This window comes from Lonchura striata, chromosome 5 (assembly GCF_050655825.1).
Source record: "Lonchura striata isolate lonStrDom1 chromosome 5, ASM5065582v1, whole genome shotgun sequence".
NCBI classification, from domain to species: Eukaryota; Metazoa; Chordata; class Aves; order Passeriformes; family Estrildidae; genus Lonchura; species Lonchura striata.
Window position 1 is genome coordinate 38744850 of NC_140707.1, and position 18497 is coordinate 38763346.

General features: G+C 43.6%; 1 protein-coding gene and 1 long non-coding RNA gene across 12 annotated transcripts in view; one reads left to right on the plus strand and one right to left on the minus strand.

Moving 5' to 3' along the window:
* RGS6 (regulator of G protein signaling 6) overlaps positions 1-18497 on the minus strand; it is a 249557-nt gene that overhangs the window by 14606 nt on the left and 216454 nt on the right. For 7 of the 11 annotated variants that reach the window (XM_085581963.1, XM_085581962.1, XM_085581964.1 and 4 more), the window contains 2 exons: positions 8291-8380; positions 343-537 (listed from right to left, as the gene is read on the minus strand). In XM_085581963.1, coding sequence (XP_085438089.1) covers positions 343-537; positions 8291-8380 — 285 coding nt within the window. Of the gene's footprint in view, positions 1-342; positions 8381-18497 lie in introns of those variants that run through there. The other 4 variants (XM_031505011.3, XM_085581969.1, XM_031505010.3 and 1 more) reach the window with 3 other exon arrangements.
* LOC146767331 (uncharacterized) overlaps positions 8379-18497 on the plus strand; it is a 42890-nt gene continuing 32771 nt past the window's right edge. The window contains exon 1 of the long non-coding RNA XR_014956019.1: positions 8379-11691. This is a non-coding gene — a long non-coding RNA (uncharacterized LOC146767331). The remainder of the gene's footprint in view (positions 11692-18497) is intronic.

An 18497-nucleotide genomic window follows, 5' to 3' on the forward strand; every position in this document is an offset into this window, starting at 1 on the left:
AAAGGGTATTGCACATCACTATTTACATGAGCACTGACACATGGGGGCAACGGAGGAAGCGGCTGCAGTGCTGTGGGTGGATGTGTATGTGAGGTATCATTATCCATGCACAAGGGAATTTTACAGATACTGTTGCAATGGAGCTATGAGAACCATGCTCTTCTACTTCATTGTGCAAGGAAAAGCCACAGCAAATACTGTAGTGGGAATGTAGCAAAAAGGCAACTTTGTATTTGATTCTAGACAAAAAAATCAATTTGCTTTTGCAATGATGATAAGCTAGAATGAGCATTATGCCATTTCTTCCCCCAGCCCCTTTTTTAGAGCTATTATTTAGATGAGCTATGGTATTAAGAGAGAAGCTGCATATAAAGATGCTAGCTGCAAAAATAAAGGATGAAATAAAAAGTTGAGCATCCACATTTTCCCCAACTGAAAATGAAGTTCTGAGGAAAGGGAGGAGGGAAAAGAAAAGGAACTTACCACGCTGCGAGTGAACTTTTCTAGAGAAGTTCTACGACCTTGCTCATTCTCTGGCTTAACAGGGAACGAAGTAGGGAGATAAAAATACAGAAAAAAACCCTTCAGCTTAAATGCAGTCTTTTAAAACAGCAGCAAAATATAAGGAAGCAGCAAGAAGGAAAAGTTGTAAAAAATGTAAAAAGCAGAAATAATTGTTTGCAACAGCAAACATAAGAAATCAAAATACCTCTAAGAATGAGAGACATCACTACTTGTACTCTCAGAGAATGTCACTTTTCCCCTGTGAGTTTTTTGAATGGTTCATATATGTCTGTGCATAGCTGTGTCTTACAGCTGTTGGTATTGATTTCTTGTTCACTGAATTTTCCTTCTGTTACTGTTCAAGCTGGGATGTCTGATTCAGGTTAACATCTGCCAAACAGCTATCAGAGGCTCCCATCTACTTGCGTAGAGATGAAAAAAAAAACAAACCACGGTAACTTTCACAATATTAAAAAGCAATGTCTGAGTGAATATGGCACTGGAAGAAAACAACCACTGGGCTCACTGCTAGTGAACCTACACTCTTCTATTTATCCAAAGAGTAGAGGCATATTTCCATAAGTCATAACACAAGAAAACATATGCATGTCTTTGAAAGACAATGGAAAGATACAGACCAGTTCAGGGCAGTGATATTTTTGTACCTGGAGTACAGGGCTATTCATATGCAAGAAGACATTCAATTGCACTGTGAGAAAACAAGTGTGTCCATCATGGCTTTATTAACATATCCCTGAGAAAGTTGCTCACTGCATCGCTTCGTTAATTTGGCACAATGGAGATCTAATTGCCACTAACAAGAAAGGGCTAAATAATTTATTGGCATGCTTGGTTGAATATCTAAGACAAAAAAATAGTTATAGAGGAGAGAAGAAACTCAATGCTACAAAAGAAAGCTCACTGCAGTCAGAAAGCTGTGGGCACTACAAATTTCCAGGAGAGATGCTTATTTTAATGTGGCAAGCCAGCAAAATGGGGGTGGTAAGATGGATATAAAACTGCCATTAAGGGAATAAGGAGCTATATGTAATGGAAAACCACAGTAATGATGGTGCATCGCAGTGCACTGGAAACAAGCACTGCACTGGAGAGGCGCCTACCTGACATACCATCTACCACACATTCAGCTGCAGTAACAATCCCCAGGGCAAAGGACCGGTACAAAAATCAGATTGAGAAGCCATAAAGAAGCCAAAACCATACCAGATAAATTGGAAGAGAAGTTGTGTAGCTGAGTCTAGACAAAGCCTTTTGATTCTTCTGCATGTTTATCACAGCTTTCACAGTTCTCTGATGTCTACAAGGTTAGTCTTAAGCATCTTATGGAGAAATGGGGCAAATCGTCCCTGCTGCATCACCAAATATGAGACCAAAAAGGCCCTTTTAAGACAAGCAATATTCTTTGTCTAGAAGAAAGAAATAAGCAACCTCCACACTTACAAGCATTTGAGGAAGCCACGGAATCAGCTCTGATGACCCAAAGAGCTATCAAAAGTGAAAGGTAGAGGCACATCATTTTAGCCCACACAGAGGATGGAGCCAAGGCCTCAAAGCAAGTACCAAGCAATAAAGGAGCCTTTCTGGCTGGCAGAAAGGCAGTCACATACCCAGTCCAATGGTCCCCAAAGGAGTATTTAACATGCACCAATCCAAGGGTTAATTGCCTCTCCTTGCATGTGAGAGGAGAGAAAAGGCAAAAGAAACATTATCAACACTCTTTGGCTGAGTATTAGAGCCATGCAAGTGCTCAGAGCATCACAGATTCTCTCTTGGAAGTAGCCTCAGTGGTGTCCCTACAACCCAAGACAGCAGAGGTGACGGAGAGAAGCTGCATTCCTGCCACTTTGGCTAGACATGTCCCAGTGAACAGGACTGAGGAGAGCAGTGTCCAGCTGGGCACTGAGCCTCTATGCAGGTGGTAAGACCCACTAGCAGCCAAGTTAAAGACACAATTTCAGGAGAAGAAATACCTGAACAAAAGATTGAATGTTCTGCAAGGCTACTGAAGGGAGCAAGGCACTCAAAGTCTGCAGCATGATATTGCTGCAGGCTGGAAAATCAGTGTCTGACAGTGTGAAGTACATTTTGAAGTGGAGCTCTGGTGTGCACTGGGGTCAAAGGACAGTGAGCTGCTATACAGGCCACACAGTGCCCCTGCACGCACTGTCAAAATTTAGTATATCTGTTTTTTCTACCAGCAAGGTGATGCATCTTCCCACCCAGCAGAAAGGCGGGATGGTGGTCTTTAAAGATGGTGAGGTTGAGGTGAGCACCTTGTTGAGGTGCTGAGAGCTTATCTGATACAGGGGCCCCCACCCAAGGCTATTTGCTGCCTACCACAAGTGAGGACGTGTAGAGAAGGAGCCACATAGAGCACCAACAGTGTCTGTCTCACAGAAGCGCCTTGCAAAGCAAGGTCTGCAGTCACTCTGCACATTTGGCATGGCGGTGGAAGGCTGGGACCAGCTGGATGCGTGGAAAGCTCGTCCCCATAGCATCCAGCTCTGAGTCAAAGCATGACATTTTCTAGTGAAATGAAAAGCAGCTGAGGCAGGCTGCCTGCAGAGTGATGAGCTGGCTTGAGCAGTTTGAATGTCCGTGGGTGTGGGTGCTGGCTGTTCAGCTCGCTGGCTCTTCCTGTCTTGCTTGCCCGTGTGGCTGGCTGCCTGCCGTGCAGAGAATGCCTGCCCACAGCTCTGCAGCACAGGGCTGAGCTGGGGAGCCTGCCTTCCACACCAGATGAAGAAAATTAAAAAATAACAAAGTGCAAAAAAGAAAAATAATTGAAGGACCCAATAACACCTATCCCAGTGCTGGTAACAGACCTGGGGTGTGTACCCTGGAGCTATTGTCTGCTGCAACAGCCACAGCAGCCTTTGCACAAACATACACTGTGTGTGCAAAGGGGCAAAGGCAGACAAACACATGTGCATGCCAGGTCATGCAGTCCTTCCAGGTGCAAAAAATGCAATCTTTGCCAGTAAATACACCAACAGACTCCACCAGCTAATGGCAAAGGACATACGTATTTGGATAAAATATGAAACAACCATCAGATGAAATCCTCTCAGTCCAGGCAAACAACAGAAAAACAGAGCTCACCGCATAGAAGCCATTCACTAAATACTGACTGGCTTCTCCAAATTTTTCTTTTTCTTAATCATTTACCCAGCCATCCAAACTTTTAAGTTCCTTTGTGTAGATTCTGCTTGCATGGAAATTAAATAGAAGAAAAGTTAAGAAAACAAGCTGACACTGACTATTAAAAGTAATGATAACAAAATTGCTCAGCATCTTTATAACATTCAAGACAAGTCCTGCCACTGAATCAAACTGGCCATGTGTGCCCTGATGAGACTGAGAAGGGGACATAATCTGCAACAGGAACCTTCCTGGACAATACAGCGCAGCTGGCAACGGGGGGTGTGGTTAAAAGCAATGCTTCAAAAGGTGTGTGCTGGAAATTGAGCCTGCTCCTCATGGCAAGAAGCTCTTAAGTATCCCCTCGCTGATGCTTTTTGCCAGGGATCTGAAAAGAGCTAGGGAAATACATATAGAAACTCAGTCTTCTGAACATAGGGTCTGCAAAATTCTCTACCTCCCTCCCTCTCTCCCTCCCTCCATGAATTTATTTTGTTGGCTATTGAATCCTTTTTTTTCTGGTATGAAACTCTGGGGTGTGAAGTGGGGTTTATTTTGAACTTGGTAAAAAATAATGTGTTCCAGAGGGAATGGCATCAGATAAAAATAAAGGATAATAATATCACTGGCCCTGGGTTCAAAAAAGGCCAGGAGCAGATCCTGGGATTTTTAGGTGGTCACATATACCTGTTCAAAGTGAGAAATCAAAGGGTATGAACAGTACTACCAAGTGGCCGGAGTATTTTGCATATATTATGTGTTCATTTGAATAGGATCATGGTGAATTCACACTTCCCTAAACCAGCTGGAGAGCAAAACAATGCTCTAAACCAAGAAAATACCAACCTGCTCTTCCCTCACTGCTGCAGGGCTCACTCCCATGGCTTCACAGCCTGTCTGCACTACAGCTGTGAGTCTTTCCAGGATGCTTCCCTGCCTATGGGCAAGGCTGGATGGCAGGAAGCCACCCCATCCCAGGCTGACATGAACACCAGACTGTCAGTTCAGCTGCCACTTCAGCTAATGCAGAGAAGCCAACCAATGTCACTGTTTCACCTTTAAAGTGAGTAATGGAAAGTACCTCGAGGTCTCTTCTGTTCCTTTCACTCCCTTCTCGGCAAAAATAACTAGCAGATCACGTGTCTGACTGCTTCTTCACCATTAACAAAAGTTCCTGTGCACTCACATCCCCTTCCATGGTGCACTAACTAACCTACAATGCTCTTTCCCCAGGGAATAAACCCCTGCTCTGCAGCCAAGTCACTGTGCCAAAATACCTCCTTGTCTTGACTGAGGAGGTTTGTCACAGCACTTGTCCTGACAGGTGGATCACTGCTGTCTAAGGACATCCAGCCACCATTTGGCTACTGTGGAGAAGGGCTAGAGGGCAATGCAGTGGTGATTACCTGCTGTAAGTACTCTGCAGCAAGGTGCATCAGCAGAGACAGGAGCAGGTTAGTGCTTGACTCTGTGTAGCACCAGTGGGGCGTGTTGCATAGATGCACAAATAAAACACAGCGAATCACTCAGGGATCTCAGCACATCCAGCCCTTCACTACCGAGACAGACACTTTCAGCAGATCCATGACTTCTACCTGCTGCAGAGAGGGAGCTGGGAATGGAGGCCCAGAGCTCCAGTTGGGTTGGGCATATGGCCATTCCTCCTGAGGACAGGGCTGTGCTCTTGTCTCTCCTCCAGCTTGGCAGGGAGGAGGCCTTCTGTTCAAGGCAGAAGGCTACACACCCAGTTTTTCCCCTCTGCAGCTCACTGCTTCCAATCACACCCTTGCTGGAGGCCAACCTCATGTTCCCTGCTGAGCACCATGAATCTGCAGGATTGAGGCCAGTAATAGTGTGGTTACTTGCAATAATGACACTGGGAAGAATGGAGAAAAACATCTAAAATGGATTAACAAAATATGTATGTCTGGTCTGTACACAGCCTATGTCTGCTGTCTTGCATCAGTTAGTGGTGTGAACAGTATGTTCCCCTCATAATTCTGTCATTGTATCTCAATCCCAACCCAGAAGTTCTTCACCCTCCATTACTGTACTCCCAGAGCAGGCAGGGAAAGCTCTCTCATATGTGGTTATTGTATGGTGCAGAAGAAAGTAACTCTTTAAACCTACAGTATTTTACAAATACCAGAAATATGAAGTATGTTTAGAAGCACTAATCGAGCTTTGGCATCTCTCTGCTGAACTATTATTATTGCCCTTTGAAAAAGAGGAGGATATAAGGCAGGGAAGGTTGATTTTTTTTCCCCAAGCTCAGACAAGAAATTAATTGGGGCAACCAGGGAAAGCACACAGATTTTATGGTTGCCAGTTCTGTGCTCTAGCCACACAAACTACCTTTCCCTTTTTCTTGCCCTCTCAGTTTGCCATAACCCAATGTGGAGGCCAAAATATCCCAAATGACACAAACTTATCGACAAAACATTAATGTGGGAATTTGAAGCCGCAGTGCATTTGCTTAGAGCAAGCAACTCTTTTTACCCCATGTCCATCATGCTGTGCTTCTGACAAAACTTATTTTCAGTAATGAAAGTAAGCGATGTCATATCAGTGTGGTATACAAGCCATGTGAGGATAATGACTTTGGGGAAAGACAGGCCTCAGAGAGATGTACTCATCACAACTTAAAGAACACCAGTGAATTTCTATTTACATTAGTAAATCTAGGACTTTGTTTGCAGGCTTTAAACCAAATCCTCTATCTATGCAGGCTCTGATGTGTCACTGGGTTCCTCTTTTAATTCCCTTGCTTTCTAGCTATTTAGAGGAATTTTAAAAGGCTGCCTCTCCAAGCTGCAGCAAATGTCCTAAAGATAGGACCACGTAGCTCAGTGTACAGAAATGTCATGCTCTATCATCATCTCTGTACCTACTGTTTCCTAAACATTCACTTACCCAACACAATGTAATGTGGTTGCAAAGAGTTTTACAGACTCTGGAGTAACACCAACTCCCCTCCTGCATAATGTACAGCTGATGAACGATGCATCTGCACAGATCTACTCATGCCTTTTTTGTGCATTCATTTGTTTACTTGTGCACCAACAGCTCTTTCTAAAAGAAACTTGATTCTTACTTTCACGGTTGTGTTAACATGACACCAAAACCTGCTCCTGCGGCAGTTTGCGGGTCGAAGAGGATGTCATGCTGACACATCCAGGGCTTGATCTGACAGCAAACAAGTATTGCAAAAAAATAAACCTTTGGTTTGAATGGGTTTGGCTGGGAGGAGAAAGCTCTCCTGGCTTTCAAGCACATGAACCCTCATGTGCTCAGTGGAGACTGGGGGGTAGTGAGGGGCATAAGCTGCTGGGGGTAGGAAGATGGCAGAGGCTTTTATGGTTTATACCATCAGAAGACTTTGCCTCACACCTCCTTGATTCCCCAGTCTCTGAATTAAGTCAGGTCTAATCCTTCTAAATACAAGCAGCACTGGTTTATGCTGTCTCAGACCAGAAATTTTGAAACAGAAGGCTGACTGCTGCCCTCCACTACCTTTTGCAAATCCACCTGCCAGCAGTTGCAGGCACAGCAGACAGAGGGGCTTGTCTCCTTTTGTCACCATATGCATGCTTTTTAGGGCACACAATGACAATCAGGACAGAAATACCACTGGGATTTCATTGTATTGTGCCGATGCAATGTAATTTGGCAGCACACAGAGAATGCAGCAGAAAAACAGCAGGGAAGAGGGTGATGGGAAACCACACATTCAGGCTGCAGTAGTCAGGAGTCAGTTTATGTATAGTCCTGGGAGCCAAATGCAAGTGGGACATACACACATGTACGTGGCATGCACATGCACACAGACACACACACAGAGCTATGGGAATTAATCAGGAGTTGCAGGAAGCATTTGAGCACAGCCACAAATGCAGAAATCAGTAGCTTATCTCCTAGACTCCTTAGAAAGAGGGGACTCAAACGGCAGGAATTGTAACTCTACATAACTACTCCTTTACTACCCTGATCTGGAGGCTCCTGACAGAATCATGGTGCTGACAGAGCTCATGCAGATACCAAAAAGGCTAAGAGCTCAAACACATATATCCTGTGAGACAATGTGTGTGGCTGGAATTTTTGATTACTACATGCATTGCAATTATTTCTTGTCTCTGAGGAAAAGGAAGCATCTCTGGAGAGGCAAAAGCACGGGAAAGGAGGATGGGAATTGCTGCAGGAGAATCTAGAGGTAAGGCGTCCAAAGGGAATATCACATGGTGAGACTAGGGAGGTGAAAACCTTAACAGTTGAATTTTGCACCAGTAATGAACAGATTGATGGGTTCTGCTTCTCATATCACATACCATCTTTTCCATGAGAAAGAGGTAATACTATTTGTATTGCCTGATCTGACTTTGGGAGACAGCTGTGCAAGACAAACACCTTCCCACACTTTTACCTTGGGTCACCATGTTTTCCTCAAAACTCATGCTGAGGCTGTGCACATGGATGCCATGCTCCCAGTGAAGAAGATAAAAGTGCTCATTGCCTTCTTAAAGGGAAAAAAAAAGCAAACAATATTTTCACTTTCACACTAGCAGCAAGCAGCAGGCGAGAATCAAGATGTGCTAAGAGATGCAAGCATGTCCTTTCCAACAGATACCTTCTTCTTTGCCAGCAGTAAGTCCTGGTAAGCATTCGAACGCAGAAAGCGCGCGTAGCTGTCACTCTTCATCAGCTTGTAAATGTGCTCCTGTGGGATGGGGGAATGAGAGACAGAGAATTGTTATCAAACCTCATTTAGACATCACAGGAACTTAAAACATGGAGAATTGGAAGGAAGAGAGACTGATCAGAGTTCTAATTAAGTCTGCTGTTATTGATTATCTGTGTTGTGGTAGTGTACATGAGGGCCATCCTGGGGCAAGATTCTGCTGTGCCTGGGGTTGTATGAACACAAAACAAAGAGACAGCCTTCACCCCAAAGGCTGGCACACATTATTCACTCATCAGGATTATTCTGCAAAGACTGCAAGTCTCTGAAGTCCCCAGATTATAAGAAAGTGTCTACCCTGGAAAGAAGAAATAAATACCAGAAACTGTCTCATAGATTAGGTTTCATTTTACCAGTTACAGATACTTGAACAATCACTCAGCACTCCCATCCTGTTCCTGGGGGGGAACTGATACTTGCACACATTTAATCTCCACTTTAGACATGCACTCAGGTAAGTCAACGTGTTAATGTCCTGAAAAAGCCCATATATGTGGTGACTGTGCAGAGAAGTTACATGACTAGCTCCGATGTGGATAGCTACATCCTATGTATAAAGTTACATTGGATGAGTCTCTTTCTTAGGGTCTTAAGTCAAACTGTTGTTACTAGTTTGCTCTGAGAGCACTTACTATGTGTATCTTCAAATTTAAAAAGTGGTATTTCATTGAAGCAGAACTTAATGCATACCCTTTTCTAATTTTCTCGCTTAGCTTTACTTTCCTGCTGAGAATCCCTTAATACAGTCAGCTTTTCTCCTAGTAATCCCTGGATTCACAAAAGATATTATCCCAAACACCAGGAAAATCAAATCAAAATATTTTGACCAAATAGTGATTGAGAACAACCTAAGGGCTCAAGAGAAAAACAGGTACCTTGGACCTTTCTCTTAGACTTTGCACTTTTATGAAGTCAATGAGCAGTGACTATCTATTATCTATAGTGAATTATACAACACAAAATAGTCTCTCCTGACCCAAAGCCATTGTACATGAAACTTTAGAAGAACCAAACCAGACAGAAGTCGCATAGCTTATTTCAGTGTGTTAACAAGCCAAGCAGAATTCCCTTATCTTCACCATCACGGGTAATTAGCAATGACCTGCCTGTACACAGAAGAACTACTTAATTCAGCTTTCTTACACTATTTAGTGTAGTCCTGTGAGGGCCACTGGTTTTCCTTCTACACAGCATAAATGTATTCTTTGAGCTACATCCTGGTGTGGAATAATTTTTACTGGCTAATTTTCATACTTTCTTTTAGTCTTGACAGATCCTCATTTTCATTTGCACAGCACTATCTATCCAAAGGCCAAAACAGAATTTTGCAATAGAATCATTCATATAAAGCTATTTAGCAACTGTCACCCTTCTTACTTCAGAAAAAGACATGGTAGGGCACAGTACAGTACATCCTAATGTACAGCATTTCCATGAGGTTTGACATCCACCTGTGGGACATTTGTTCTATTTCTGCAGGACAGAGGGAGCCAAGTACACCCTAAGACAAGAAGAGGGTAAATAATGCACATCATGGATATGATCATCAAAAGGTTTGTATTCTCTCACGTGAATAAGGATTTTCAACATCAATTCTCTCTTAAATACTTCAACTAGCATAAACTCTGCTGATTTAAACCCAACCATACCTCAACCAGTTTGCCTGTACTGCTACATCTTAAGGTTTCCAAGGAGACTCAATGTCCTCCTAATGAGTTCTTTGTAACTACCTGGGAAACAAACCCACCTAACTGGTTCTTTTCCAGGACCATGAGGAGACTGATGAGTAAGTGGGCACAGTAAAGGGCCTGAGGGGTCTCCAGAGCCTTCATGCTTTTAGTGGTCCTCTTTACAGCAGCCTACATGCAGAGTGCTGGTGGGACATGTGCTGAGGTGGGCAGGAAGGTGCTGTGGCTGAGGCAACATGGTGTGCAACATAAGTGACAGGGATATTTATACTGATATTTTGCTAGATGTGATTAGGTTTTTTACTGTCTTTGGGCTCCAAATGGTTTCTTCACCAGTGATCAGACAACTGTGTTGGGTCTGAAACATGATGATAACATTTTTGGAAAATAGCTTCCAGTTTTCATTGCCACACAGACAGAGGCAAAGGAGAACACACAAGGCTGGCCATATGACCCACCTTTATGCCAGCAACAACTATCATTCTTGCTCATGTCAAGACAACTTCATGTATTTGACCTTAAAACAGTACCAACTCAGTAACTGGCAGTCAGAAGGAGAAAAAAATTGCTTTGATGCTGAGATGAAATAAACCACAAGCTGCCTTCTTAACCGAAGCCCTTCCCTGAAACAGGACTATTGCACAGCCACAGTTCTGCTGCCATTGCAATTAGCACATTGATATGAAGCATTTTCTCTGCTTTTCACATCTTGGAATCACTAAACAGCAACAGTGCTACCTTTCAGCTGATCACCACAGATATAATCAAGCAGGGAATAACTATTTCTAGGTTTTGAATGCTAATGAAGAAAGAAGGTTTGGCATAGGAAGAGACATGCATAGCTTCATAAGCAAACTTTACTTTTTTATTGTAAGAATTCAAAGGGCTTGCTTTCAACAATCTCTAGACTGAAGGCATGAATGATACACTAGTAATTTATTTTACAATAGTGCATTTCTGAAGCACCTACTGGAAATCTGAGCCAGTTGCTCAGATCAGCAAAGACTGACTTCCAGTTTGCAACAGTACAGGACAACTTGCATTGCTACAGTGAAAATCCATACTGAGACTGCACCATGAAGATTTCTGCTAAAATTGTGGCTGTGGTGTGTGTACAGCCCATTTACACACCAAATCGAGCTGCAGGATGGGAAAAGCCAGTAACTGGAACATTTGTTTTGATCTGTAGCCTACTCTGTTGTTTACCACCAAGCTATTTTCTCTTATGCATCCTGGAAACTGCAACTTCCTAAGGAGAACCTACAGCTAGTGTTTAGTAGCTCCTCATTCCATAAATACATTGAAGGCTACTGGAGAGCTAAAAACTGATCATATTCTTCTGTGGAAGCCTGAGCAACAGGCAGAGGTGTGGGCTTGGATTTAGTTGCTCTGTGCAATGTGTGCAAATTGTCTTGTCCTTCTCTGTCATGGATTTTTAGCTTACTTTGGATCATTGCAACCCACTGGTCTCTCACTTCTTATTTTACTGAGCAGCTTTCCTTTTTATTACATGGTGAAAAGAAGGGACATCCACATTAAAGACTGAAATTTACCAGTCTTTATAAACATGCGCAATCTCCGTGACATTACGCGACAGTGCTGGTAAGAAGTTTGAACTTTTCCATCTCTGTACTGAGATAATTCTCCATTTTTAAGTTGTTTATTACAGGGTAATGAACTCACTACTGCTGGTTTCCTAAATAGAAAAAGTAAATGCACTACCTGTGTAACTTTTAACAATGCAGCTGCAGACATTCTAGTCTCTTGCACTGTGAGTAGTCTGTCCAGAATTATCACTGCAACACTTCTTTACAAGTGCCATGGGAAATTCTTGTGCCCTATCTGCACAAGATCTGAGTACCATTTCTTCTAGCTGATGTAGCCTCTCCCAGCCATTGCCATGTACCAGTCCCCAAGTATGGCTTAGTCTCACAACTCCCTTCTCCAGCCCTAAGACAGCAATCCTTTAGGGAGTTACATTGCAAACCCAAGGATTTGAAACAATCATCTAACAAATCTGCCCAAGTGATCTATTAAAACATTAAACAAGGTAGCTTATAAAACAAGATAAAAGACAGGAAAAGAAGTCTTTAAAGATTTGGCCAGCAGTTCACAGGCATCATGTGTCCCACTGGTCTCCCCTGCAGCCTTGCCAGCTCTTTCTCAGGCCACTGCAGTGGCAGCTCCAGGTGGAGACAGGGACTGACTTGACATGCGTGAGGAAGCCCTGGCAAGCTGGTTCTTTGAGCTGACCAGTCACTCAGTCCCTCACACAGCATGCTGCTGATGAGTGCTGGCTGTACTGATACTCCCCCTGACAAAGAGTGCACATTGGGAAATGTCAGTCTAACATGGAGACTGGCACAAGAATCTGCTTTTCTAAGTGCAGTGGATTCTATCTCCAGGAAGCAAACAAATCCCTTACAAGGCTCATGCAAGCAAAGTGGGTTTGCTTTCAAATGTTCCCATGACTGTTGTTTCCCAGCTCTTGAACCAAAGCAACAGAGGCAATGGGATCTGCTTGCATCTCATCATGAGAAGGCAGATCCTCTTTTGTGTTTTATGCACCTGAATCACATCTCTTCCATGATGGGGAAAATATGCAGTGGTCCTAGGGGCTGTCCAGCTTTACTGAGCATACTCTCTGTACATGATCTTCTATCATGTGAATTAACACTTCAGATAACATAACCATTCCACGTGCCACAACCATTAAATGATATAAAGAAGAACAAACAGTACATTAAAAAGGGGGAAATGTTGTCTCTTCTAGAAAAAAAAGGAACCAATGAGATAAATCACAAAAAAATTCTCTTTTACAATTGTGTGAAACAAACAGGAAATCCCACCCCTGACAGCTGACAGCTTAAGTGCGGGGAAATAAATCCTGATAAGGTTCAGTATCTCTTGGCCATTTTCCTTCCACAAGCTTTACCTTTGGAAAGAGATGAAGGACAGGCTTAGTAAATTATTCCTGACAAGAGGGGAAAGGGGGAGGAAAAAATAAAGTTTGCAATCCAGACGGGAATGTAGGAGGTGGCTGAGATAGCAGAAACCATCTCAAAGCTGCACCTGCTCCAAATCAGTGTGCTGCAATGTGATCTCAGGTCTCTTCCCCCTCTCAGTCAAAGCACAGTGACCCTGAGGAAGGCATGACTACCAGATAAGGACAACACTGGGAACACTCAAGAAAAATGTGGGAAAAAAACCTGAATGATAAAAAATAGTAACATCTGACTCACATAAGGCACGTGGTAGATCCCAGGAATTACCTTCTTTGTTAAGAATGTTTCCTTTTAGCAGAAAACCTTGGTTCTTTCTCTGATTTGTGTATATGAGACAAGAAGATAACTGGTGGTTAAACGTCCATTCCTAATTCCAGTAGTATTTTACTCATCTTGATATTTTGTGACAGGCTTAAGACTTTTTTGGAGTTGTGAAGGCCAAGCACAATGTTCTCATGAACTCTGAACACCAGCTAGATTCCAGAAAGCCCTTAAATTTGAACTTGCTGATATAAATTTTCCCCTGTTTGTGCCTAAACAGAGGTGCAAACTTTGGGTGATGATGAGGAATAAGGAAATGACCAATTCTTTGCTCACTTCAAGCACAGATTTCCCATTTAGCACATTTATCAGATCATCTTGATTACCATTACACAGCATGTACAGAACAACCAAGTGATCAGGCCCAGTTAGCATCGGTATAGGAAAAGCACATCCTGCCTGACCAACCTAATCTCCTTTTATGACCAGGTGACCTGCCTGGTGGATGAGGGAAAGGTTGTGGATTAAGTCTACCTGGACTCCAGCAAAGCTTTCAATACTGTCTCCCATGGCCTTCTCCTGGAGAAGCTGGCAGCCCCTGGTTTGGAGAGGTGCACTCTTTGCTGGGTTAAAAGCTATCAAAATGGCTGAGAGAGTGGTGGTGAATGGAATTACATCCTGGCAGCCACCAGTGGTGGACCCACAGCTCAGTATTTGGGTCAGCCCTGTTTAACATCTTTATTGATGATTTGCATGAGGGGATCAAGTGCACCATCAGCCAGTTCACAGATGACATTAAGCTGGATGGAAGTGTTGGAGGGCAGGAAGGCTCTGCACAGGGATCTGGACAGGCTGGATCAACAGGCCAAGGCCAATGGTAAGAGTGCCAGGTCCTGCACTTGGGTCACAGCAGCCCCATGCAGTGCTACAGGCTGGGGGATGAGTGACTGGAAAGCTGCCCAGAAGTAAAGGACCTGAGAAAGCTGGTCTGCAGCAAACACGAGCCAGAGCGTGCTCAGGTGGCCAAGAAGGCCACTGGCATCCTGGTCTGTATCTGCAATAGTGTGGCCAGCAGGACCAGGGCAGTGATTGTCCCCCTGTGCCTGGCACTGGTGAGGCCACACTTTGAGTCCAGTGTCCAGTTTTGAGTCCCTCAATTGAAGAAAAAAATTGAAGTGTTGGAGCATGTTCGGAGAACAGTATTGAAAATGGTGATGGGTCTAGAAAGTTACTTAGATAAGGAGCAGCTGAGGGAGCTGGGATTGTTCAGCCTGGAGAAAAGGAGGCTCAGAGGAGACTTCATCACTCTACAACTGTCTGAAAGGACAGTGTAGCCATGCAGGGGTCAGCATCTTCTCCAAGGCAGCCAGCAACAGAATGAGAAGAAATAGCCTCAAGCTATACCAGCAGAGGTTCAGGTTGGACATCAGGAATAAATTTTTCACTGAAAGGGTGGTTAAGCAATGGAATGGGCTGCCCAGGGAGACGGTGGAGTCACCAGCCCTGGAAATGTTCAAGAAATGAATGGAGGTGGCACTTAGTGCTATGGTTTAATTGACATGGTGGTGTTCAGTCAAAGGCTGTACTTCATGATCTTTGGGGTATTTTCCCACCTTAATGATTCTATTCCATGATTTTTAGCTCATTTTTGGTAGTTTACACTAAGGCTAGATAGCTGTTGAGATGCACTTGAGCTGCAAGGGCTCACTTTACCTTTCATAAACTGGTCAGAAACCTTGCTGTAGCTATCCCATTAACATCTGGATTCTTTTGGAGCACTCCTTCACCCTGTCACTAACACCTGGTATAACTAGTGAGAGCTGATTTGGAGACCCCTTTTGTATTGCAAGCATGCAGCTGAACCTCTGGCCAACTCAAAAGGAGATTTGCAGCATGTCAAACAAATCCATTAAAAGAAAAGGCCACAAGCAATGTAAAGCAGTAGATGAAATAACTAAATAAATAACAGCACACTGCAATGAATGCTAATATTTGTGTCACCTGTACGCTTGGCACTGGGGAGGAATTTACTGCAGATTCATACATGAGAGAGTGCTGCCTGAGTGAAGGCCTTGTGGCCTTTGCTGGAAGGATGGGAAGAGATGCCAGCTGAGAACCTGCCTGGAGTTTGTTTTTGGAAGAGCTGTCTCTATAGCACAAAGAGGACGTGGGAAGGAGAAAGCAGACACTTCTGCAAGCACATGGTGTGTGACTGCTGCACCTTCCAATTAGACTTGGCAGCAGCCTAGCGCCTGTCTGTTGGCACCTCTGCTCTGCAGACATTTGTGTCAAAGGAGCTGAGGTTAACCCCTGTGCCAGCACACACACATACTGCAGTCAGCAAAACCTGCTCTCCACACGTTGTTAGAGATGTGTCCTGTTAACTCTGCTGTACTCTTCCCAGCTCATCCTCAAGAATCCTGTTTGACCAGCAGAACCCCTTACCACACCACCACCAGGATCTCCCAGAAAGCCAAAGAAAGGAAAGGACACCTACTCCTCTTTAGCAGTTGCTTGTGCCAAAACTGAATGCAACACTTTTTAGGAGCAATTATGATCAATTGCACTCAACCTACATGATGGTGCTAAAATGCACTTTGGAAAAAGCAGTAAAAATTGCTGCATCAGCCCTGAAAGCTGAACTAGTTGGTAACAGGCACAGTTGAGATGAGCCAAACAGTGAAGAAGCTGCAGAAGAGATCTTCACATTTGCCCTGATTGAACCTCATGGGAAAACACCAGTGGGGGGTGAGAAAGCAGGGAAACACGTATGTTCTATTCCAATTGCCTTTACTGTTTCCAAATCCCCACTAAGAGCACTTCTGGATTTGCTTATTCTGGTCTCTGCATTTAGGATTTCACTCTTCTCAAAAATGCTGTAGTGCCTGTTGGAGCTGCCTGCCTGCATTATGCAGGGTGAGCCCCCTCCCGGAGCGTCTCTGGTAGCCGGCAGTGCTGCCATCTAGCAGGACCCGGCGGGACTGTGTGGCTCTCCTGGATTTATAGTTTATAGGAAAAGAAATGGCACGTAAGAATTGCTAAATGGCACATAAGAATCTTGGTCAAGAGCGCATTGCTCTGGAAAATCTTTTTTGCCAGTCTCAATTATTCAAGGCACATAATTTACACCAAGTTTTAGCTGGTGCGTTTTCTTCACATTCAAGCAAGTTGCTTTTACTACTAAGGGAAAAAAAGATGAATATCCTGTAATATAGACCAACCTTCCTGCTAAACTAAAAAGAATAATTTTTTTTCAGCACATAAATGAAATTATACTGGGCTGAAGGCACAGGAATGTAAGAAAGAGCCTTAGCAAGAGGGATAACTATAAGCAATGAGAGCTCATTTTGAGTAATACACAGAAATCCTTTGTTTAGCCCTGTAGATACATAGTTGGAAACACAATGTAAATCTTTCATGGAAAAGCACACTGATAAAAGAAACACATAAATTTAGCTATGGCTCCTCTGTAAATTGATGAGACAACTGGTTTGCTTCATATCTTCAGACACAAATGTGAGGGCAGAGCTGTTGAGGGTCAATGGCAGACACAGTGCAGAGGACTAGAGGCAAAGGGCTGTTGAGTGCTGTGCAGTTAAGGGGTCAGCCTGGTACTGCAGGAGGATTTAGTCCTAAATATAGCAAGGGCTATCCTGGGAGACAAGAGTGGGCTGCTGGGAGTCTAACGCCATATGAGCAGCTTTAGGTTTTGAGAACAATGATCATGGCTAAGAGGCTGATTCTCTCAATATGGGCCAAATCCTGGCTACTGGCAAAAAGCCCAAGTGAAAAGGGTTTGCCTAGGAGGAGGGGACAACCTTCTGTAGCATTGTAGCATTTGGGAGATTGGCATTTCTTTTCCAAACAATACCATATGTAGGAGTTGCAGCAATGAAGATGAGGTTTTTTTCCTCCTGTGCATGCTGTGGTACAGCTATGAGCTGTAGTTACTTAACCTTTTCATCAACAATTTGACACCTGCAGGCTGTCAGCAACTTCCTCCTTGTTTTCTCCATGAAAAATTCTGCCAAAAAGCTGAACTGTACAAAGGAGAGGAACATGCAGAACCCCCTCACACAGTAGAAGGAAATTCTATTTCAGTGGGACATTCTGTGTTCCATAGGAGATGGTGACAGAGCAGGATACAGCCCTACAGAAACAAGCAGAACACAGCTTCTGAGTAAAGGTGGCTATGCTGAGATAGGGAACACCAACCCTGCTTGGATGCCAAACTAGAGAACATGTACTGGATAGATAAACAGTTTTCCATGCCTCATCAACATTTTAACTGTAAGGTATCTGCTGCTATGTCATCTTGGGTTGCCATTAAGTGGTCGAACTCAAGATCTCAGAGTCCAACTATATATTGAAATCTTTTAACTGTTTGCCAGAAAACCCCATCCTGACAGCCCACATTAATACCTGCTGTGGGCCAAGCAGAGATATGAAATGCATTGCTGATAGATATTCCCAGGGATTATTTATTAAATTTTTAATTAGGAGTGTGAACGCTTAAAAAGGTAACAACCCCTTAAAAAAATTAAAGACCACAGTGTTCCTGCAGTGCATGGGTTTAAGAGGAAGAGACCATAACCCCAAAGTCCATGAGAAGTAAACCCCTGGAACTCTGGCTTCTTGATTAGTTGAAAGGATGCATTTCCAAACAATTTGCTCCCTATTTGGGAGAAAAGAAACAGTATAGCAGCTTCCTGACCTTCATGTGAAAAGGAAATTTTCTTGCTCTGGATCTGACATGCAGTTGTTTCTTGCTTTCAAGAAGCACAGTGCACACTACTGACACAAGAGTCCCAGAGTCTGAGTGCTGAATTCAACTTCTGAGCAAGCTAGAGACTTTCCCATTTAATCCATCTAAAGGTATTTTTTGGAGGTAGGAAATGTCTGGCACTGAAGCACTGTTAATACTCATGCATGTAGTTTTAGACAGCTTGGCAGGATCAGCACCCTGAATAACAGGCAGACTATTGTCCTGTGGGAATATGCTGACTGTTCTTGTTACCCCATTCCCCTGATCTTTCATTTGAAGAGATCTGTTGCCTTCTGTCACTGTGTCTGCAAGGAGAGGGGTCACTTGTGACTTTTTCCTGGCCCTTTTTCTGCTCATGTGTGACAGAAGGACATTAG